Source organism: Telmatherina bonti (genome assembly GCF_933228915.1).
Source record: "Telmatherina bonti genome assembly, chromosome: 3".
In the NCBI taxonomy this organism is placed as follows: domain Eukaryota; kingdom Metazoa; phylum Chordata; class Actinopteri; order Atheriniformes; family Telmatherinidae; genus Telmatherina; species Telmatherina bonti.
The window spans coordinates 22,716,231-22,741,230 of record NC_136621.1 but is presented as its reverse complement, the minus strand read 5'-3'; the positions used below and the strand labels follow the sequence as shown (position 1 = coordinate 22,741,230).

At 41.1% G+C, this 25,000-nt stretch overlaps 2 protein-coding genes across 2 annotated transcripts in view; one reads left to right on the top strand and one right to left on the bottom strand.

Annotated features, from left to right (window-relative positions):
* The window catches only part of LOC306773332 (uncharacterized protein), a gene marked incomplete at its 3' end in the record, with an annotated part of 26,987 nt that extends 14,727 nt beyond the window's left edge, over positions 1-12,260 (top strand). The window contains exons 6-7 of the mRNA XM_079263122.1: positions 10,626-11,566; positions 11,715-12,260. Coding sequence (XP_079119248.1) covers positions 10,626-11,566; positions 11,715-12,260 — 1,487 coding nt within the window. The remainder of the gene's footprint in view (positions 1-10,625; positions 11,567-11,714) is intronic.
* mgat3b (beta-1,4-mannosyl-glycoprotein 4-beta-N-acetylglucosaminyltransferase b) overlaps positions 1-25,000 on the bottom strand; it is a 68,901-nt gene that overhangs the window by 34,333 nt on the left and 9,568 nt on the right. The window lies entirely within an intron of this gene.

Here is a 25,000-nt window from a genome sequence, read left to right as displayed (position 1 = left end):
GAATCCGAGCATCATAGAATAGAATAGAATATAGATAGAATAAACTTTATTGTCATTGCAACAAGTGCAATGAAATTTAGAGTCTGAGGAGAGGGCAACCAGTGATCTTCTGAGCGGTGTTGATGAGTTTCTGAACCGCTTTCCTCTGAGCCACTGTGCAGCTGTTATACTACACACACATGCAGTATGTCAGTATGCTCTCCACTGAGCACCTGTAAAAGAACACCAGCAGTCTCTGACAGATGTGGTTCTTCCTGAGGATTCTCAGGAAGTGCAGTCTCTGCTGTGTCTTTTTCAGTAGATCCAAGGTATTCACATTCCAACCCAGGTCCTCTTCTATGTGAACTCCCAGAAATCAGAAGTCTGACACCCTCTCCATGCAATCCCCACCAATTTACAGTGGTGCCGGGTCAATCATGTAGAAAGAATAAATGATGAATACATACATTTCAAATGATTTTTACATTTTTTAGCAGAACAAAACAGTTTAAGGAATTATTAATCAAAAGCAGAACTAATTTTGATGTAAAATGGAAGAAAGACACAACAGAGAAATCAGACGTTGTGACACTGTCTGGGCAGCTTCACGTTGCACATTGCATAAGAGACCCATGAAAACTGCACATAGGTTTGTAACACCGCTGCCTATGAGAAGTTGGGAAAGTTACAACAGACTTGTGCAAATGATCACAAATACAAATGGAGGAGTACAAACAGCAACAGAAAGAGAGAAAAATTGGATCCTACAGTGTTAAAAGACAATACATTTACCCGTCCATCAGTTGAGAATCTATGTAATGTTCTTTTCTTAAAATGAGCTGGGGTGTTTTTTTGCAACAAACATACTGTAATGCAGGGTTTAGTGCACATGCAACTATAGTGTGTGCAAGGTATACACACTCCCTTACTCTAATAATGCTGCTTCTTTGCACATTTTTAAACGCTGTATCTGTGATGGGAGGTCAACATTACTTCTATTCCCAGGTTTTACAGCTCCCAGAATTATACAATAGACCATTTTTTGTTGAGTTTTACTCTTTTGTGCTGTTTGCAATAAGGTCAACAGTTCTTTAGAGGGGAAATGCTTAATGTCATCTCATAGCTAGTCCTCTATTTGGTAACATAGACTTTGGTGATGACTGGATCTTATAGTACAGGGATCATATAATTAAAACTTTACTGGGATATCTGTGTCCCATTTTCATATTTGTCTTTATCAGCCAGTTGACCAAACAGTGCAGTCATTATGATCTCCTTTAGATGCACAAAAGTGTGCTTTTTCCCTTCAGAGATTGCCCAAGACTATGTTGAAATGTGCTAATTTCTAAAGGAGACCACAGAAAGTCTTTGACCTGAGTTTAAAACAGTAAGTAAAAAAAAGGAATAAATGAGGCAGAGAAAACCGGAAGCACCTGTGCACGTAAACACAAAGACTGAGAAAGTCAAAAAGATCAAACAGCATGCAGCAGGCAGACCAGACTTCCCACATTTAGACCAGAGACACAATTATTCTCTTGACTGACAGAGAAGTCACCATCAGTTGTGTCTACTCTCTGCTGAAGTCACTCTTAGAGATCAGAACCCCTCCAGCCTGAGAGAATGGCATTATAGCGATAACAGCTCTGAGGAAGAGTAGCAGACATAGTGAGTAATACAGCTTTTGAGATTTCCAGCTGCCTGCTCTTAGACTGCAGTCTGAAAAGTGTCTCAATTAAAGTATCAGGGAAGCTTTCTCTATTACTGATGCTCTGGCATTTTCCATGCTGAGGGTTCATGCTTTCTCACATTCCAAATGATTTTACTCTTGTTAGAGTTTTAAAGCATCTGTCACACAATTCTTGGTGCCCAACTCATGTTAGCTGCAGAATAATGAGACAACTATGTGCATCTTATGCCTAGTGGGTTGTTTGTAAAGGGTTGATCTCAGCTGGTGCTAATTTAAGCTGTGCCAATGACAGCCCTGAGGTGAATCAAAACCAAACAAATGACTTGGAAGATGTCACAGTTCTCTAAAGAGCTAAACAAACTTGCAAAGTTTGCTCCAACTTTTGTATAAACAAATGACAAGTAACCTGTTCATTTTGTAGCTACTGTAAATATTCCCTAACATATACATATACACACACATAAACAATGAACTTACACATTTATTTAACACTACTAAGTTTACACTCTGTAACACAACACTGCACTGCCAGAATTACCACATGACTATAAAGAACTTGAATATTCAGTTGTGCTCATATGTATTTGTACCCTTTCATTAAAAAAAAAAAAAAGGTTGAATTTATAACAGTCACTCAAATAACTGGAGACTTAAAAAAAGGAACAATAACTAAAAATTTGCAAAAATATAATTTAGTAATAAAAGACACTTTTTTCCATTTAATTGAGTTGAAGAAAACAGAAAAAAAACAAATAAATTGGTTCTGGACAAATTACAGCACTTTTTTTTGAACAGTGGGACAAAATACCTGTCAACAGTTGCAAAAGTCTGATTGAGAGGAACAGAAAACACCTGACTGTAGCAGATTTTAAAGGATTGTTCAACAAAATATTAGTTTATGAGTGATGTAATATGTAATAAATTATCTTATTTGTTAACTTAGATATATATATATATATATATATATATATATATATATATATATATATATATATATATATATATATATATATATATATATATATATATATATATATTCATTCATTCATTTTCTGAACCGCTTATTCCAATTCAGGGTCGCGGGGAAGCTGGAGCCTATCCCAGCTGGCTTTGGGCGACAGGCAGGGTACACCCTGGACAGCTCGCCAGTCCATCGCAGGGCCACACAGAGAGATGAACAACCACTCACGCTCACACTCACTCCTAGGGGCAATTTAGAGTGACCAATTAACCTATCATGCATGTCTTTGGATGGTGGGAGGAAGCTGGAGTACCTGGAGAGAACCCACGCATACACGGGGAGAACATGCAAACTCCACACAGAAAGGCCACTGACCAAACCAGCCAAGGATCGAACCAGCGACCTACTTGCCACAGTGCTAACCACTGTGCCACTGTGCAGCCCATACATATATATATATTTAAATATATATATATATATATATATATATATATACATACATACATACATACATACATACATACATACATACATACATACATATATATATATATATATACATACATATATATATATATATATACATACATATACATACATACATATATACATACATACATACATACATACATACATACATACATACATACACACACACACACACACACACACACACACACACACACACACACACACACACACACACACACACACACACACACACACACACACACACACACACACACACATACACACATACATACATACATACATACATACATACATACATACATACATACATACATACATATATATATATATGTGTGTGTGAAATATATATTTCTATTGACCCAAAATTAGAAAATGTAATGATTTTCATAAAATTTTTATTTATTTTTAATTTAGTCAATTTCAGCTTATTTTACAGGCAGCTGTTTTTTCCTTCTTTAATGAAAGAGTATGAATAAATATGAGCACAACTGTATGAAAAGTTAGATTTTTAAATGAGCCTTTCATCGAAACAGTATACAATATGAATGTTGGGATTCTTCAGAGGGCAAACTAAGACAACAAGAAACACTCAGCTGCTGAATCTCTACATGCAGCTCATGCCTCCTTGTCAGTGGTGTCCGACGGTTTGGAAAGCTCAGCAGACCTACTGGCATCTCAAGTGCTCTTATCACAGCCAAACCTTTATTTCCTCCACTGAAAGCCCCACCAACATTTGCAGAACAAACAAGAAATGTCAGGAATGTGGAGGAACGAGAAATTTGGAAGATAAAAACAAACGGAATAAAAAAAAGAAAAACGTCAAGCACCCTGTCTGCAGGACATGTGTTAGAGAGAAGAGGGGGCATGACAGCATGTCCAGTCCCCTGAGAGCTTGGTAAATAACCCCAGGCTGTTTGCTATGCTCCTTACCCTGTTAGCACTCATGCATATCTTCACAGACCCCCCCCCCCCCCCCCACCACACACACACACACACACACACACACACACACACACACACACACACACACACACACACACACACACAAGACACCTGTTGTCACCTTTTTTTAATCCTTCTTTAACTGAGGATTTATTGTCACTCTTTCTCTCCTCCATCACTCCCATTAAAACCATAAAAACAGTATTGTCTCACCTCCTTTGTATCTTTGTCCCACTTAGAGCAGGGGTGTCAACCTCCAGTCCTCGAGGGCCGCTATCCGGCAGGTTTTTGTTGTTTCCCTCTACCAACACAGCTGATTCTAATCAAATGGATCAAGCAGCTTCTTGTCAATCTATTTATGAAGTTTCATCATAGGTGTGTTGGAGCACGGAGACAACAAAACCTGCAGGATCCCGGCCCTCGAGGACTGGAGTTCGACACCTGTGACTTGGAGGGAAAAGGGGGTAGTGGGGGGGTAGTAGGGGGCAATAATTTAAAGCTCCTGCTACTGTACTGTCTTACATGGTTTTATGCACCAAAGATAACCACTGTGACAAATCAGTATCTCTCTTACAAATCAACCACATGCTTGACTGAATGAAGTGCAACTTTGCAATTAGAAGGTGATGCCAACATGTCTGCAGCAGCACCATGAGAAGATGCCTTTCATTCACTTAAAATAAAGTACTAACACTAAAAGTGATCTCCGACTACTTTTAAAGTTTTTATCAAGACAACTTGTCATGGTCTGTGGGCTTGGAGGTTTTTGTTAATCTGGTCATTTTATTCTGTCTTGTTTTATATGTAGTTCTTTAGTACATCTGGTTTAATTAGATTCATTTGTGTCACCTGCTCCTTGTTAGCTCTCCTGTGTCTATATAACTTTGGTTTAATGCATCTGATGCCAGTTCTGTGTCATGCTTGGTGGTCTGTGTAGGGCTTGTTTTCTTCTGCCTCATGTCCTTGTCCTTAACAGTGACACTACTGATATTTTTACTTACATCACTTATAATCACCACTACTACTTGCATTTGAATGTTTTAAAAAAGGAAGATGCTTTTCTGTGGTTCTTTTCTGAGTAGATATTAATTTGGGGGTCTTGCATAAAAAAATCGGCAAATGAGCACGTGTTCCATCAGGCCACACAAGCAGGCAATGAGTGATGGATTTATGATAGCTCATTATACATAAATAAGACAACTAATGAGTCCTGGAGTGGCTCAGATGACACCTTACCTTAGTTACAGGTGGGAAAAGATGACAAGTCAGGCACCAAAGTCATGTTTTGTTCCATATGAAGATACATTCATGAATACATAAAAATTACAATAATTTTCATTATACACTAAGGTCTGATTTCATAATTTAGCTGCACCTCTCTACTTGTAAACCACTTTTAAGTGTTGTTTTATGTACAGTACAGTCAAGCAGAAGTTCAAGCTGCAGCTTTTACACTGGATAAATTATGGGATGAGAAACCTGCCATAATCTGAAACTAAGAAAAATGTTTTAAAACCTCAAAAGTCCATGTTTGAAAATTGAAAACCTGAAAATAAGTTTATTTCAGAATGTTGTTTTCATGTAATAGGTTTCTCTAATAACAGGCATTCAAGACCGAGTATTAAGGCACACAAATATATTCAAAATGAAAGGTTCAGAACTAAACAACTGTGCTAACAGTGGCCCAGCTGTAATCCCTTTTAAATGGAAAGGAATTACTGTGCGTGTAAAAATGTAGTTAGATTTCTTTGAAAGAAAGAAACTCCCAATATTCTACAAAGGGATCCACCAGAAAAAGCCCATAAGAGCTTTGAACACACTGATAACAGACCTACTGCAAACTCCAGCAGCCCTGAGCTTTCCTGTTCATTTAATTTCCTGCTCTTGAGATTGCTTACATTTTACTATTTTTTTATTCCATCAGCAGAAGCATAAGCTCTATTTCCTGGATCAGTTCTGTTCCAATCACCTAACTTTATGAAAAACAGGAAGAATAGCTCTTAGAAAAAGTAAGTTTAAATTTAAAATCTCTGACTTTAAATGGATCTCAGTCGGACAAAGACATGAAGACAGCCAAGAAAGAAGGTGGACTAGTTTGATTACAATAATTAACATGAACAAAGGAGGATTGTTAGCAGACAACGGAGTCTCCATTAGTGTAATGACGTGGAATTTTCTGCTCGTAATTTGTCAAAACTGAGACAGTCATTTCACTCCCATTGTTCATTGCAGTGTTTCCAATTCATCTATATGTTGTTGAGCCTGTCCTGCATTCCTTGATTTGATGCAGATTAAGGTTTCCATTAGAGACAAAGGAAGGCTTGACCTGAAACACCACAACAAATTCCAGAATTAGGCTAACAATGGTGAAGCAGTTCGTCTAGTTAAATGATGGCACAATTTGAACACAAACCCGCGGCTGTGTGCTAAAACAGATAAATACGATCATTTAGATGCACAGACAGCCTCTCTCTTCTCTGATAAAATGCTGCATTATGCTCCCGAAACAGTGACGGGAACAGAACAGGCGGGAGTCTTTTCTCCAACTTCAAGCCTTGTCACCAAGTCTTAAAGAGTGAATTATGGACATTCAAATGTGCACACATGCACAAGCAAACACACCATTTCCCACTGTCTTGCTTTCCAAAATGAATAACACATATAAAAGATGTTTTTCTCAACATGCTGTTTATTAAAACTGAACTTTTGAGACCAGTATTGCTGAATACCAGCAAACACCAGATGATCCAAAATGTTCCAACATTAAAATGTTAATATATTTAATAAATGTTCAATATGTAAAATACTATCAATTTCTTTGATAAACCATACCAACAAAAATCAGTTCTAGTGCAGGATGGCTTAAACACCTAAAGTGTAGTACAGCTTTAAATACATTGTTTTCTTTCTAAAGATGCCCTCTCCAACTAAAGGGATTACTTCCTTCTCCCCCTCCTCTCCTTTTCTTTAAAAAGTGCTCATCTTATTCTGTTCAGGATGGTCCTTATTCCCAGGGAGGGTGTACTGTCTCCTTGAAATCCTGGATGTACAGCAGGGTTTGGAATTAAATAAAGCTGCCAAAAAGCAGCATAAGAAAGGAAGGAAATAAATTTTTTATTAAACTGAATTTAAAAAATATTCAAAGAATCTGCCCCAACACCTGCATCAACACTGATGACTTGAAATGGAAAAATGCCTGGTAGTTTAGTGTTGAATGACCCTTTACAATAGGCTGTTTAGTACATTCAAATAGCCCAAGGTATTCGTTTAGGGGTTAATAAAACTTTCTTTCTGTAGTCTCTCTATCAAGATTGAACAATGATATGAAAAATATTCATTTAACATTTGCAGTAATTGCAAGAGACACGTTAAAGAGACAGCATGACAATTAAAGGGGTCAAACTGTGAAAAAGACAAAAATAGGTCGAAAAGTAGGGGGGGATGTGTGTGTCTAAAAGGGGACACGCACACAGCCACAAGATGTAAGAGGACGACTCTTTAGACACATTACCTTGTGATGACAAAGCACGCTGAAATCTTGGTGATAAATGGTTTACCAACACTTCCTTGAGCTAAAGCACAAAGTGCAGCAACAAGGGAAAGAGATCAAATTTTACACAACTGAATTTCCTTGTCAGGTGACGCAGTGTGAAATCTTCTCAAGAGAACAGATGATCACATACATTTAGACTAAGAAACGACCTTCAGTCTGATAAAGCCTGGCTGCATTTGGGCAAGGCATATGAGGGCACGTTTATACTGGAGGACTGTGGTCCATTGGGCGGGGAATTTTTCCACTATTGTTTGGTTTGGTTGGGTGTGATACTGCACTTTACTCAGGTGAATCAACCTGCCTTAACCATGTCAAGCAGTCACAATAGCTGCTTGCTAACAGGGAGATTTTTTTCTGAAACAACTGCTAACAAAGACAGAATGAGAAGAAAATTTGGCTCATTAATCAGCCAGGTTCAAAACCGGCTCGTTCCCCACAACAATGGAGCGACAACTAGTTTATTAATTCTTAGGTGTTTTCTTTTTACCTTGGTGTTCAAAACTAATGTTCATTCATCAGAATCTGTACACTATGAGCTGACCAGACAAAGTGGACCAAATAGCACCAGTGCAGATGCATCCTAAAGGCTTATTTATTCTCCCTTTTGTACATAAATAAGGACATCCTCAACTCCTCATGCTAGCAACTGCATATAAACACACTGGCCGTTTTGAACGAGCACCATGGCTGATTCAGGATATCATAAGGAATGAAAAAAAAACAACAACATAGAAGATTAAACGACTGGACAAACGCAACATTGGACCGCCTTTTACTAGCTGGAGGGAGCTCAGAGAAGAGACAGGAGGCCAAATGTCGAATTAAGCTGGATTTCTACTCACGCAACGTCTGCATTCAGTGGGGCTGGTGTAGCTGACGTCAGTGAAATGCGCTCATACGCTCAAGCGTAGAGTTACAGCGTTGTGATGAGGTTTCTTTTCTGTGGTTATCTTCCAAATTCACCAAAAAGCTCCAGTAAGCCAAAACCACATAATCTTCCACGTGGAGTATGTCCACGTAACCACACTCCCAGTGCAGCTGCGCTTCAGATCTGGAGGTGGGGAGAACCAAGCCTCTGCAGAGCTACAAGGTGCATACAGCGGTGATGACATAACCGAGATGCTGCGCAAGTTGAATCCAGCTTTAGCTTTCATTAAAGGGAAGCTAAGTGGGAAAATCTGCCATAGTTCAGTAGGGGGCCTTTAAAGCTGGTTGCAACACACCTGTTTCAAATTAATAAATCATCGTGCAACATTTCACAACAAGCCATGTGATTTATTTCATTTCATTCCAGCGTGCTTGAGCAGGAAACCATCTAAAACTTGTTGGACAGTGGCCCTAGTGGACTGTTTATGTCCACTACATTTTTAATGTGCTCATTTGTGATGTCTGTTTGGCATGCAGTCATTCTTAGTAATTGTGTGCATGGCATTTTCTGAACTCTTGTACTTGCAAATATTTTCGAAAGATAGTCTGGTTTAGGGCTGCTCGATTATGACAAAAATTATAATCGTGATTATTTTGACTGAAATTGAGATCTCGATCATTTAACACAATTATCCCATATTTTTAAACATCGCTGCGCATCCTGGTGTTCTCGATGGTTGAGAGGAGATAAACAACATTGGTAACATTCGTGATGTTATCCAAGACACAAGGAAGAAGCATTGTTGTGCATTGTTGTTGTGGTGAACTTCCACAACCTACTGCAGTTATTCTACATTGACCTGCAGTCGGAGCCGACAGACTGGCCGCCTGGGAGTGCTTTAGGAAGGAGAGAGACTTTCGCCGCTCGTTCCTTACAGTAACTGCAGAACAATACGTGCCTTCAAGTCAGTCTCCAAAACATTCCAGTAAAAGTTGCTAGATTTGTCGCTAGTTGCTTTTAACAAAAAAAAAGTCGCCAGATTTAGCGAGAACAGTGGCTGAATGAAACCATAGCGGCTGTGGGAGGAGTTTACGGCACAGCGCTGCAATGCCAGAGATGCTCGATTAGCAACTGAAGACAGCAGGAGAGGAAACTGCAAAGACAAAAATAATCGCACCCTTTTATTTTCATGATCGTTGAAAACCCAGATTGTAATTGAGATAATAATCTGACTAATCGCCCAGCCCTAGTCTGGATGTATGTTTAAAAAACAAAGTGAAACTAAAACAGAGTCTTTATCAGCTAACCAAACTAAATAGTAAACATATTTTCATTCTTATGTGAAACTAAGGAAAATGAAAACCGTTTGAGGAACTAGATAGTGAGCATTTCATCAAAGAGGAAGTTACAACATATTTTAGTGCAACTGAAAAAACTGAAATTACAGGTTGCATGTAAGAGTTCTTTGACTCAGAGAAGCAGGATATTGAGCACAATATTTGTGCTTACACAAACCAGTCGGTATGAATGCTTGTCTGCAGAGTTTTTTAATTCCTTCACAGTATCAGAGATAATTAACTCGTGTAATGCAGATGCAGGACTATTACAGTGTGAGAAAAAGCAAGTGTGCACCTATTGTCACAATCAGCCTTGCTTCCTCCAGCATTGCTGCTTGCCACACCCCTAATCAGTTCACTGCTCTCACCTGCCTCTGCCACCTGTTCACAATCCCCATCAGTTCAGCCTGCGCATATATGCAGCCTCCACCATTCACTCACTGCCAGATTGTCATTGCTCTCATGCCTGACCTTCCAGCACTCCGACTGCAATTGCCTGCCCGTTACTGACCTGATCTGTCCCCGACTTCCGCTTCCTGCCTTGCCCTTGGAGCCTGCTCCCCAGTGGTTACTGGGTTTCTGTCCTGGAGGACCCCCAACCGTGAGTTGTGGATCTTCACTCACCTTGTTGTGCTAGATGTCCACTCTGTCGGCCCAGAGGAAAGTTACTCTGCCCTGCTCTGCTCTACTCATTGGGAACCAGAGTTCAAATCCAGCACCGAACCTCACCAAGTGGCTGAAATAAAAACTGTTAATCTGCCCAGATCTCTTGTGCTGCTTTTGGGTCCTTTCTCTGATCATTTCAGTACAATCTGGCCAGAAGATGGACCCAGCGCACAATCCCACTCCACTCAGCCGCCTGGAAACAATAGAGGGGGTTCTGCAGCAACATGAAGCCATACTGACTGCATCGGCTGCGGAGGCCAGACAAGCAGCTGAGATCCAAGGCCGCTCTCTGTCGGCATTGACAGCACAGATGCAACAACTGACGGCTCAATTCTCACAGCTCGCTTCTTCTCCCCTGCAGGTTCCTTCTTCTGATGTGTCAGCTCCTGCCTCGGTCTCTTTGCCCAGTGACACTCCTGAGCCCTGGGTGGGAACGCCGGAGCGTTACTCAGGGGATCGAGAGACTTGTGGTCCCTTTCTCACCAACTGCTCTCTTCTGTTTGCCCTGCAGCCCCGAACCTTCGCATCAGAGTCGGCGAAGGTTGCGTTTGTCATCAACCACCTGTCTGGCAGAGCTCGCTTATGGGGAACGGCAGAGTGGGAAAGGAGATCAGCTGTTTGTTCCTCTTATGACCTGTTTGCTGCCGAGCTTCGCAAAGTCTTTGGATTCGAGAGAAGTGGTTCTGATTCTGCAAGGGGCCTGCTGGGACTAAGACAAGGCACAAGGACAGTGGCAGACTACTCAATTGACTTCCGCATTAGGGCCAGTCAAAGTAGTTGGAACTGTTCAGCCCTTTGTGATGCCTTCCTTCATGGTCTGTCTGACAACATCAAAGACGAGCTGGTGTCTCATGACACCCCAAACTTCCTGGATGGGGCAATTGAACTGGCAATACGTATAGACAATCGTATCCAGACTCGTCAACAGGAGAGGAGCCAAGGGAGAACCCGGAGATCTCCTCTTCCTCACCCCTGCAACGGACTTCAGGCATTACCGCCCCATTACTGCAGCAGACGGGAGATCTGGAGCCTATGCAGTTGGGACTCACCTCCCTCCCTCCGGAAGAGAAGGACCGTCGCCGTAAGTCCAATCTTTGTCTATATTGTGGGGCTGCTGGACACTACGCCATTGGGTGTCCAGTAAAAGCCAAAGCTCACCAGTAAGGGAGGAGGCACTGGTGAGCTCAACAGCTTTGTCAACTCCTCACAGCCAGAGACTCCTGTTCCAGGGTCGTCTCCTTCTGCCCGAGGGGCCCAAGACTTTGCCTATTTTTATTGACTCAGGGGCTGAAGCCTGTATCATTAACGAGGGTATGGTCCATCAGCTGGGACTTGAGCGGGTTCCCCTGTCCCGTCCGGTTCCTGCCAGAGCACTAGATGGCCATGCATTGGGTACTGTCACACATCAGACCTCTCCTGTTCGTCTGCTGATATCTGGAAATCATCAGGAAACCATCCAGTTTCACATCCTGAGCTCTGCCTGCCACTCATCCTTGGGTATCCATGGCTTCGCCTCCACAACCCACACATCGACTGGACTACTGGGGCCATCTTGGAGTGGAGTCCTTGTCTCCAAAGATGCCTCCAGCAAGCCTCATCCCCGCTTCACTCCTCCAATTCCTGTTCTCTGGTTGACCTCGCCAGAGTGCCTCCTGAATATCATGACTTCCGCAAGGGCCATGTCTCTGCCTCCTCATCGCCCCTATGACTGTGCCATATCTCCTTCATGGAACAACTCCACCCAAGGGACGCCTGTACTCCCTGTCAGAACCTGAACGAAGGGCCATGGAGACTTATATCAACGACTCCCTGGCTGCTGGTATTATTCGTCCCTCTTCTCCTGCTGGTGCAGGGTTTTTCTTTGTTGAAAAGAAAGACAAGACTCTAAGACCATGTATTGATCATCGTGGATTGAATGATATAACAATAAAAAACAGATATCCGTTGCCTCTCCATGTCCACTGCGTTTGAGCTTCTCCAGGGGGCCACCATTTTTTCAAAACTCGACCTGCGTAATGCCTACCACCTTGTCCGAATCCGGGAGGGGGACGAGTGGAAGACGGCCTTCAATACCCCAACAGGACATTATGAGTATCTTGTAATGCCATTTGGGCTCACAAATGCTCCTGTCTTCCAAGCACTTGTGAATGACGTTCTCAGGGACATGCTTAATCAGTATGTTTTTGTTTACCTAGACGACATTCTCATCTTCTCTCGATCCAAGGAGCAACACGTCCATCACGTTCAGTCAGTCCTTCAGCGCCTTCTGGAGAATGCCCTGTTTGTCAAGGCTGAGAAATGTGAGTTCCATGTCTCTTCAGTGTCTTTTCTGGGACATATAATCACAAAGGGGAAGGTCAAGATGGATCCAGAAAAGGTCTCTGCTGTCTCGGCCTGGCCTGTTCCAGAAAATCGTAAACAGCTCCAGCGTTTCCTGGGATTTGCCAACTTTTACCGGCGCTTTATCCGCAACTACAGCTCTGTTGCTGCTCCCCTTACCCCTCTAACCTCCTCTAAAGTGCATTTTCAGTGGTCACAGTCAGCTGCCTCTGCTTTCCAGTCTCTCAAGGAGCAGTTTACCTCTTCGCCCATCCTCCAGATGCCTGACCCAGGGCAGCAGTCTGTGGTCGAAGTTGATGCCTCCGATGTCGGCGTGGGGGCCGTCTTGTCCCAACGCTCTGTTACTGATCACAAGCTCCATCCTTGTGCCTTCTTTTCTCGACGCTTGTCCTCTACCGAGAGGAATTACGACATCGGCAACAGAGAACTGTTAGCCGTTAAGATGGCGCTAGAGGAGTGGCGTCATTGGTTGGAGGGTTCTAAGGAGCCTTTCCTTGTCTGGACTGATCACAAGAATTTAGAATACATTCGCTCAGCTAAAAGACTGAACTCTCGGCAGGCTCGCTGGTCCCTGTTCTTCACCCGTTTTAACTTCTCCCTCTATCGTCCAGGGTCCCGGAACATTAAGCCAGATGCCCTGTCTCGCCAGTTCCAAAAGACAGATGAGTCAGTTGCTGGCCCAACTGCTATTCTCCCTGTATCTTACCTGGTGGCATCTCTAACCTGGGACATTGAGGAGAGAGTTAAGGCTGCCACCGATGGTCAACCTGGTCCCAGCTCCTGTCCTGTCTGTTTGTTCCCCCAGCCTTAAGATCTGATGTGCTGCTATGGGCCCACTCATCCAAACTCTCCTGTCACCCAGGGGTCTTTCGCACACGACAAGCCCTCCTCCAACGGTTTTGGTGGCCTACTTTGCAGCAGGACGTCCAGGAATTTGTCAAGGCCTGTCCCACCTGCAACCAACACAAGACCTCTCGCCAATCCCCAGCTGGACTGCTTAAGCCTCTTCCGGTACCTCACCGCCCATGGTCGCACATATCGTTGGACTTTGTCACGGGTCTGCCTCCTTCCAACGGCCACACCGTAGTCCTGACAGTCGTGGACCGTTTCAGTAAGATGGCCCATTTTGTGCCTCTGCCTAAACTCCCATCTGCCAAAGAGACTGCACAGCTGGTTCTGCATCACGTTTTCCGCCTTCATGGCCTTCCAGTTGACGTTGTTTCTGACAGAGGGCCCCAGTTTTCCTGTGTTTTGGAAGGAGTTCTGTAGTCTCTTGGGTGCCACCGCCAGTCTGTCCTCAGGATTCCACCCTCAGACCAATGGCCAGTCAGAACGTAAGAACCAGGATCTGGAAACCGCCTTGCGTTGTATGGCCTCTCAAGATCCTGCTTCCTGGTCTTCACAGTTATTGTGGGTGGAATATGCTCACAATTCCCTCGTTAGCTCTGCCACTGGTCTCTCTCCGTTTCAGTGTGCTTATGGCTTCCAACCCCCTTTGTTCCAGGTTCAGGAAATGGAGGTGTCCTGTCCGTCAGTCCAAGCTTTCATCCGCCGCTGTCACCGGACATGGCTCCGGGCTCGTTCGGCTCTCCTTCAGTCTGTGGATCGCTATGCCGCCACTGCCAACCATCGTCGGAGACCTGCACCATCCTACCAAGTAGGTCAGCGAGTGTGGCTTTCCACTCAGGACTTACCTCTCCGGGTGGAGTCGAGGAAGTTGGCGGCGAAGTTCGTCGGGCCTTTCCCCATTCAGAAGGTGATCAATGCAGTGGCTGTCCGCCTGAAGCTTCCCCGTTCCATGAGAGTTCACCCCACCTTCCATGTCTCCAGGATTAAACCAGTTCACCATAGTCCTTTGGTCCCTCCGACTCCTCCGCCCCCCCCCCCTCCTGTTATGGTTGATGGCGGGCCAGTGTATGTTGTGCGTCGTCTACTGCGCTCTCGTCGGCGGGGGAGGGGTCTTCAATATCTGGTTGACTGGGAGGGTTACGGTCCTGAGGAAAGGTCCTGGGTTCCTGCTCGCCACGTCATGGCTCCTGATCTTGTAGCCGATTTTCATCGATAGCATCCTGATCAACCGGCTGCTGCCCCTGTTCGTCGCGGGTCTCTTGTTACCCCTTCTGTCCGGGATGGTGAGGCTGGTTCCTCGGGGACATGATGTCCTACTGGTCGGTCCCTCCCCCGTTTCCCCCTCCTCCCACCCGGTTTTGCTGCGGTTTGGGATGTCAGGGGCCATCCCTTGGGGGGGGGGGGGGGGGGGGGTTCTGTCACAATCAGCCTTCCTTCCTCCAGCATTGCTGCTTGCCACACCCCTAATCAGTTCACTGCTCTCACCTGCCTCTGCCACCTGTTCACAATCCCCATCAGTTCAGCCTGCGCATATATGCAGCCTCCACCATTCACTCACTGCCAGATTGTCATTGCTCTCATGCCTGACCTTCCAGCACTCCGACCGCAATTGCCTGCCCGTTACTGACCTGATCTGTCCCCGACTTCCGCTTCCTGCCTTACCCTTGGAGCCTGCTCCCCAGTGGTTACTGGGTTTCTGTCCTGGAGGACCCCCAACCGTGAGTTGTGGATCTTCACTCACCTTGTTGTGCTAGGTGTCCACTCTGTCGGCCCAGAGGAAAGTTACTCTGCCCTGCTCTGCTCTACTCATTGGGAACCAGAGTTCAAATCCAGCACCGAAACTCACCAAGTGGCTGAAATAAAAACTGTTAATCTGCCCAGATCTCTTGTGCTGCTTTTGGGTCCTTTCTCCGATCATTTCACCTATAGCACTAAGCAGATGTACACCAGCCCACAATGAGCATTTTCCCTGCAGTTCATCTTCCTTTTCTGTTATTTAAAGTAGAATTAAAGTAAACAGAGAAATTATTACAGTGAACAAAACTAATTAATTCTAGCGAGTCATATTTGCCAGAAATCCTGCATTTATTACTACAATAGTACAGCTGCAGTGTGATCTAACAAGCATCTGGTAAACAAGCAAACAGACTGGGAAAAAAAAAACAAAAAAAACAAAGGCACCTTATTTTGAGAATGAGAGGCGGCATCGTTAGCCTGATGCTGTTAAAAAGGGTTTTTTTTTGTTTAATTAGCTGAAACAGGCATCATTAGGATCTCTCTTTTATTGTATTTTCATTTTTTTTATATGCTAATTGGTATTTAATTGTACAGCCAAGAGAATAGGAATCTAGTTCCGCAGGTGGTCAAACAAGACAGATAAAGAATCCACCCTTCCATTGTCTCTGCCAACTTATTCCAATGAAGCATCACATGGAACCTGGAGCCTGTCTCAATGCAAACTAGGCAAGAGGAAGTTTAGATCCTGGAAAGGCTGCCAGTTCATCACAGGTTTAACATTTGTTTTGGACTGTGGGGGGACATGTCCAGAGAGAACCAACACGTGCATGAATAGAATACGTCAAACTTTACATTGAAAGGCCAATGGAAAGAACTGAACCAAAAGCATTCTTGCTACAAGCCGACAGTACTAACAAAATAAATTGTATCCATCCAATCTCTCAGAAACTTTCCTTACACTGTTAACATTGGCAGAGAAAGTTGCTTAGTTTCTTGTCATTGCATCACTGGACTAATCTGCCTGTGTTTGTGCACAGATAAAGATCACTTTTTGTTTTGCTTGTTTATTCAGGTAAACAGCAGCACATAAGAATTAATGAGCAATCACCACTAAAGTTGCTTTCTAATCGCTTTCGCCTCCATTCTACAAGACCATGATAAACAGCACTAGTTTGAGAATTCTGAAAAAAAATAGTATCTCAGGGAAATTTGGTTTTCCAAATTCCTCAATCATGAACTGGAACCAATTATGTAATGTACATAACCCCAGAATGGGCTGCAAACCAGACTAAAATACAAAACATTTATTCCTTAAAACAAGCTTTCAGAAGTTTTATGATAATTTCTGATTGTTGTTTTGATTTTTATTATGTTTTACACATAAAAATATCTTTACCTTACTGACATTTTCACGGGTAATAATGCTTATAAAAAAACTAAATGTTAAAACTTAAGAAAATCACATTCATTTCCTTATACTAAAAACATTGACACATTGTATTTTACATTGTAAAATGTAAAAGAATAATCCTAATCACTCTTTGATCCCAATGCTGAGATACTAAAGATATGACACCATGATTTCCGACATGAGTAATATAAAATTCGCACAAACTGTATTAAACAGGACATATTCAAAATAAAAACTGTTCCTTCAGGCACAGTGCCTTTCATAATGGATGTTTCTATGTGTGTGTGTGTGTGTGTGTGTGTGTGTGTGTGTGTGTGTGTGTGTCTGTTGGCCTGCAGGCTTGTCTCCAAGACAGTGCTACTGGAATACAATGAAGCCTATTCAACTCAGTGCCCACCTCTTGTCTCTAAAATAGTGCTATATCACAGTGTCTGATGTGGTAGAAACCACAGACTAAGAGCCATGCCGTCATTTGAATTCTCACGGGGCCTTAATTTTTCTAAAGGCTCACATGTGGAGATAAGAGGTCACATTGGCCTTGTAAATTCTACTAGCATCACTGTGCAATCTTAGTGCTAGTTAAACACACTGTGCTCAAATCAATCAAATCAATACAAATATGAGGACACATGTTAGATGAGTTCAGGTTAGAGCTGTAAACTCATGTGACAATATGATCTGTTGTCCTCTTAGGGTTGGTACTGGTTTGCTGTGTACACAGATGTGTACCTCCGCATTTGGTAATGTCTGTGTATATATTTCCTGCACCATGACAGCAGCATGCTACAGACTTACAGGAGGTCACCACTAGGGGCAGTATGCAGCACTTGGACTCTGAAATAGTAAAAAGGCTAATTTGCTATTTACACTATTTAATTTACATTATAATTTCATCTGACTCTGTATTTATGCACAAGCAGCTCTAGTGAGGAAGTCAATATTAAAACTCCTGCACACAAGACGTTACCTCATATCAATGCAAAAGGCCTCACATTCCCTTCACATGTACACTCGGAACATGTGGCACCAATGACAGTGAGAGCAGATGCACTGCTAACATCAAATCTATCAGCCCTTAGTTATATTTTGCAGGCTGAAATGAAGACTTTGATGAGAACAAGGTTCAAGTAAACACACTGCTTTGCACCTGACAGAAATTCATACACAAATATACAATCTCATGACTCGCTCTAAGTCTAACTACTACGGTAGTGCAGTAAATATCCAGTAACTGGACTGGTTGTTTTAAAATGATTGAGCCTTCAGTGGGACTCCAAGACTGCGATCAGCTAAATATGTCTTGAATGAACTTAATTTGTAAACTGTGTAGTTCCCTGAAAGGTGCACTTCATGTTTGGTGCCAATTAGACAATCCCCATCATGTATAACTAAACGTAGTGGCATGATCTCAATAAATATATCTGCAGAAAATCTAAACTGAATATCTAAGCAGCTCTTGATCTATATCAACCCAGCAAACTTGCCAAGAAGAACTGTAGTGCTGAAGAGATTAAATTCAATGTTAGATTGTTAGAATTGTATAAGTCAACTCCACATAAAAATCCTCAGAAGAAAAATACATTGTGGAGACACCACCATGCTGAACTTGGTTTCAATTAAACAGGGTGCACATTATTTTAGGTTTTTTTTTTTTTGGTTTGTTTTGTTTGTTTTTTCGTAGCAGCAATATTTAGTACAAACTCAATATGAATGAATGGGGAAAAAAACTGTTTACATTGCAACATGGCGATTACCCCACAATGCTTAGCGGTTCCCATTCCCTATACCTCTATACTTTACTCTGGGTGTGTTGTTTTCAGCATTCTTCACAGGGCTGTTGCAATGACCTAAACATTATCTGATATCTATAAAGATGTTTCAAGTAATATAATTATTATTTTGTTGGTGCTTTATACACCAGCCCCTGTAGAAAAACAGACACAGAACTCATGCCCATGGCAATCTCTTACTTTTTAACATGTTGTATGATTAAAAGGATACTAATGTTAAGGTGTATGGGTTCCTGATGTGTATATAAGGTCATTCAGAGCATTATCTCCTACAGCTGTTAAATGCAAGACGCCTACTGTTTGCAGTGTGTGACCTCAATGCTGCAGGGGCACTCCAAATCCCAAACACACCTGATCTCTTACATGACCTGTCCTCACAATCTGCCATTGCTCCAACCAGATAAAAGCTGCAACCCAATCACACCATTTCAGCTCTCTGTTGTTTTCCAGGTACCTACAACTGATATTTAGAGCCAAGGGGAGTGGTGTCTGCTTACACTACCTTTGCAGAACTCTGCAAAAGCTATTTGAGCTAAACTTCTAACAGAAAAAGAAAATTTTCTCTTTTTGACTATAAGGCAGGGAGAACAGGAAGCTGTTCAGTGTTATTATGCTGAATATACTTAATATAAATGGGTTTAATCCCGAACAAAGTAAAAAAAAAAAAAAAAACAGAAGGAGTTTCTGGCATGCAGGAGTACAGAATAAGGTTTGTTTATCCAAACTTAATAAAATCTGACTTAATGTTCCTTGAAACAGGTTGTTCATGTGGTAAACTGTGTTTTTGTGCTAGTTGGCATATCATGTCTGTGTAATATGCATTCCAAAATTTAAATAATATAAGTATTGTTCAAATACTAAAGAAAGGTGGCACAGAATAATGTAAAAAATTGTATACTCAAGGGGTATGTTTCATGATATGGATTTATGTCTACTGTCAGTCGGTTAATTGCTAAACTGGATAAACCATCGGCAATGCGTTACACTATTAAAAATTAATTTAGAGGGCAGTCTTTAAAGCAGATTAAATTTTGAAGTGCAATGTTGCTTCCAAACCAGCTGAGGAAAAGTCAGTATTAAGCGCTCTGAATACATGAACCAGATCCATAATATAGCCTACTATGATAACTTCAACGGATATAAATAAATTTAAAAAAAAAAAAAAAAAAAATTACTTCTTTATGCAGTAGACTTAATGTGCTAGCAAAGCAATGGAAATTAATTATACAGTTTATGGTTTAAAAAAGGATTCTGGGATGGAGGTATCTGCCCTGAACAATATGAGTTTTGCCTCAAGGAGTCAGTTGCTTATTTGTTATGGTTCATTTAAAATGGCAGAGGAGAAGCAGAGTGTGTGAGCTTTAAAAGCCTTGGCAAGCTCCTTTATGGGAGGGCCCTGGTGTTCCTTGGGACTGAAAACGTGTTAAAAGCAGTAAAAGCTTCACAGTAATTATGGAGGAATAAATTTAAAGAGTATAATATATTATAAGTGAATCAATGTGATCAGAATGAACTAAATCATCCATCCATCCTTGGGCTATATCCATTTATTCCAATATAGAGTTGCTGAGGACTGGTAACTCTCCCAGCTGCAAAAAAAAAAAAAAAAAAAAAAAAAAAAAAGACAAGTAGTTAATATTTCAAAAAGCCGACATATTTCACATAGGTGAGTACAAGGTTAATGTAGAGTTGCATGATGTTTGGAAAAATGTGTGATATGAAGCGTTGAATATTGCAGTGAATCTGATTCATATAAACCCTTCAATATTTCAGTGCTAATCTCAGATACCTAGGGCTGCATTCCACTTCTGTCTATAAGATGTCTGTGATACTGTGTTCTTCTTGATATTTATACCAACAAAGTGACATCAATCGATTTTCAATATAGTTTTGCAGCCCTGGGTAAGTGTATATGGTATTTATAATGGCTAGGATGACATACTCTGCAGACAAGAGACTTAAGGAAACTCTATGTGAACAGAGAAGAGCTGAGAATATGAAGAAAAAGTGGCTATATATGAGACAATATATAGATTGCTGGGACATTGGGGAGCTTCGGTTAAGGTTTAAGTGAATGAGTGAATGAGAGCATGAGAACGAAGGCAGCAGAGATAATAGAAAGCCATAACTCCAAACTTAATCTAAAATCTGTTTTCCTTTTTCATCTTAATTCTCCAAAACTGGCAATATTTTTCATACAAATGTGGATTAAAGAAACGAGACTAACTGATAACCATGATTCAGGAGAGATGTGCTTTGTGTGACTGGACAGAACAACACAGAGCAACCTTTGGTTTGCTAACATTTTCCTTCAAAGCAGCGTTCAGTTTTTCTTAATTTACCAAACTCCCCCCATCTGCATCTGAAGAGTTATGTCCTTCGGTGAAGCGGTCGATCGAACCTCCTAGCTGATAGTTGTACATGGTCTTCACAGTTGACTAAAATGTTTTTTTTTCTTTTTTGCCGCCACTGGTTCGTCGCTTCAGATTGGTGCAAAAGAAGCCTTAAAGATGATTCAGACACAATGACTCATGATGACCACCCACATAGCTCTCAGTGTTCAGCATAAGCATGTCTGCGAAAGCGACTGTGTAGGATATCCTTCCTGTATCATAAAATAATGAAACATAATCATCATTTTTAACCATCCTGCATTTCATTTGCTCAACAACCTCTAAGCTTATGTAGAAAACCGATGTTAACCCATCGGTATGGAGGTAGTACATCTATCCACAATTAAAATCATCTCAAAAATTCTGAACACCGGTAAGGTTTTGAACCATCAGAGCCTGAGGCATACGCAAACTAAGCGCCTGCTCTACAGCTGATGTGTGCAACCAAGCCTGTAGTGTGCCTCTAAAGAGGAGGTGGAAGAACAAAACTTAACACTCAGGGCCAGCAAAAAACGAGTGAAAGGAGAACAAGGAGAAAAAATAAACAGTAAGCTATCGGTAACTTTCTTTTAGTTAGAAAAGTCCCTAAATCTCAGACGTTTTCATCCAACTGGTGCCCTATAGCTTAGTAGTGCCATATAACTAGCAAGCTAGCTATTAACTGTTATTGTCTATCACAATCAAACCTGAAGTTTTTGTGTTTGTGAAATACTGAGCCTTAACTTTGATTAAAATGGTTTTTCTTTACTCTACACTGTCCTCAAAAATGTTTTCTCCTAAGGAAAAAGAAAACAATTTTAACACAGGTTTAGCTGCAGACACTTTGCTTGCTTGTATACAAGCTTGCTTTGGATGTAAAGTATTTGTGTAAACAAATTATAGACTAAGATATGTTGCTAGTGCAAATTTCTTGCTACAGAGAAAAGAATTTTAAGTAAAATTAACATTATGTTTTTTTTAACATTAATATGCTCTTAAGTTACATGAAAGTTACATGAAAGAGTGCTGTAAGCAGTCCAGACACAGTCCAAATTCAAATTATTCAAATTAAAAGTAAGTCGGATTCTGATAAGATGCAATCATATGACAGAGGAATTGTTTTTAGACAAAAATATAATATTTAAAAAGTTCTCAACAAAAAGAAACACACTGGAGTAAGAGTATTATATTTTTCTAAAATGATATCTAACATGTATAGCTTTTGTTGTTGTTTCATCTTAGACTACTCTGCAGAAGATGGACATAAACCTATCACCCTCCAGTGTGCCTCCTGATGTACCTGGAGAGTTCACAACAAAACTAGTTTTGTGCACGGTGTACTACAGAAGAAACTTCTGAGATTAAAAAATTTCAGGTTTAAAACAATGGATGGGTGAAAAATAACCTGTCTGATTAAAAAAAAAAAAAAGAAAAAAAGAAAAGATGCTGTAAAAACACTCCTATAACTGTGAAACTCATTGAAGTTTTATGTTTTGTCTCTTTGGTAGACCAGAAAGGAGGGTTGCTGATATTTTCCAAATATTTTCAGTAAGTTTGGAAATCTGTTGTCTCCTTCCACAGATCTAACCCTTGATCACTGTGGATTCACAATCTAGCAACAACAAAAACTTCTTGCATCCATTTTTAAAACTGACTACATAATGACAGATTAGAAAATGAAAAAACTGTTATATCTGAAGGCCTAAGAACTGAAGTTTTGCTCAGGGCCCCATAGAGGCTTAGCCAGCCCTTCACACCATGGCTTTTTGATTGGTGAGTTGTATCTGAATTTTGCATGTAAAAACAACTTCTGTAAAATAGAAAGAAAACTGTGTTACAGCAGTCCTCTTTACTACCATGTGCAATCTGTATTTAAAAGATGGATAAAATCACAGTTATGTCACCTATTGGTTTGATATTGAGTTCAGTATTTAACTTTTGACATCTTGGCAAGGAGCAACCATATGTAGACAAAAATATATCAAATATGCTTTTTTTTTTTTTTTTTTTTTTTTTTAAATGGGAGTCTGTTCCAACTGGGGACTGACTAGCAAAACTTGACTTCTGAATTGGGAATAACAGGCGGGGGGGAGGATTGTCCTTTCCAGAATATGTACTTTTATCAGCTTTTTAGTTTTTGTGACAAAACAGTGCATTTATCTATTTACCTTTATGCTGTATGATGTGTGACTACAACTGTGGAACGCAAAGCATTGTGTTGCTATCATGGCTTTCCTCCTGGCTGCTGGGCAAGAATTTCGAGACGTGCAAAGAATAAACAATGCAAAGTGGGTGGAATTCCAGTGAGATTCAAATAAGAAAAGGACCAAGTAGACCACATACTAACATACAAATACATACACACAAATTTGAAGTATTATACATAAAGATGGAGTAGCAGTGTCTTTCTAGAAAGACCACAGTGCAGCAAGTGGCCCTAAAGAGGGGCTTTCCTGTGTAAACTGAGGCCAGGTGGAGCTTCCCCTGCTTTTACAGCCTCCTGAGGCAGTTTTTGAGTATTTGTGTGTTCACTAAGGACTGGGCCACTTTCCCAGATGAGATTCTCTGCTGCAGGATAATCCCAGTGAATATGTCTTTCCTCTTCCTGTCACTCCTACCCTCTATTTCTCCATCAGTCAATCCATTTGCACATAAACTGCTGCTCTTCCTCTCCCACCTTCTCCCACATTTCCCTCACAGTGGCAGCCTGCTCGCTGACATATGCATCTCACAACAACAAGAAAGAAATATAATGTGATGAGCTGGAGCCATTGCCATCCTACAAAACATTTTAAAACAGTCAATTTAGCATTAATCATAATCTTGCCCCCTGACCTTCCTCTTCTATCTGCTGTCCACAGCTTTAACCCACTCTCACAGATTTTTTCTGTTCCCTTTTTTTTTTCTTGTTTTTGCCCCCCCCCTTTTTTTTTTTTTTTACAACTCATTAGCATGTTGCATGAAGAATTCAATTCTAGTAAAATAACAAGCCCTTTTCTGATTAATCTTTTCTATGTTTTTAAAAAGCAGGGACATGCCACTGCTTTTGGAAGTAGCTTTGTCGTTTTAACATCTGGTTGGCTAGGGCAAGTTTACCAAAAGTCTCTTCCAAGCTTTGTTTAAGAAAATGATATGATTATTTTAAGACAGGGTTTCAGAGTATTTGGGGGATATGCAGCAACCAAGGTGACAAAAAGCACATTAGATGCAAACCAAACACTCTTCATGCTTTGGTAGCTAGTGTAGCTTAGGATTGTCTGCCTAATCTGTATCCTCCATTTATAGTTTGGAGTATAACTTACCGTAAAAGCATCATCTCATGTTGTTTCAACTGCATTTGCAGTTACAGTTTTTAAAGCTCTTCTGACTGAGTCAACATGACTTACATTAAGGAATATTAGATTAAAAAGCTTGAACACACATTCTGTTGCTATGGTTATAAGAGCACATGGAAAGCATTTGCCAGTAAAATGAAAACAAAATATGAAATATCAAAACACATCTACAACCCCTTAGCTATGTGAAACTGAACCAAACTACACATTAGCCTTAACTGTCACAGTATTTTATAGTTTTGCTCCTTATTTACACTATGCTGTACACTTGTTGCTCATGTGCTTGAGACAATGGTGAGGTCCGTCTCAGTGGCAGGCCATCCTTGAAACAACAATAATACACACACACTGAACACTGAATGCAAATGTTTGAATTTTTTCTTAAATCAAAAGGTTCATTGCTGTTTAAAAAGGGCATAGTTGTATTATCATGTGATAAAGTTTTAATGTTAAAGTTATAATGTGGACAGAACTGCTGCTCTGTGTTAATATGGTTAATGTTTTTAGACAAATGAAACAGAAGTGGATGTATTTAATCATAATATACAATGGCATGTTTGTCAAAAACATTTTACTATGCAGCACAAACACCTCATATCAACTGTCGAGCACGGCCATTGCGAGCTGATGATCTGGGCTTGTTTTGCAGCCACAACACCTGGAAGCCATGCAGACGGTGGC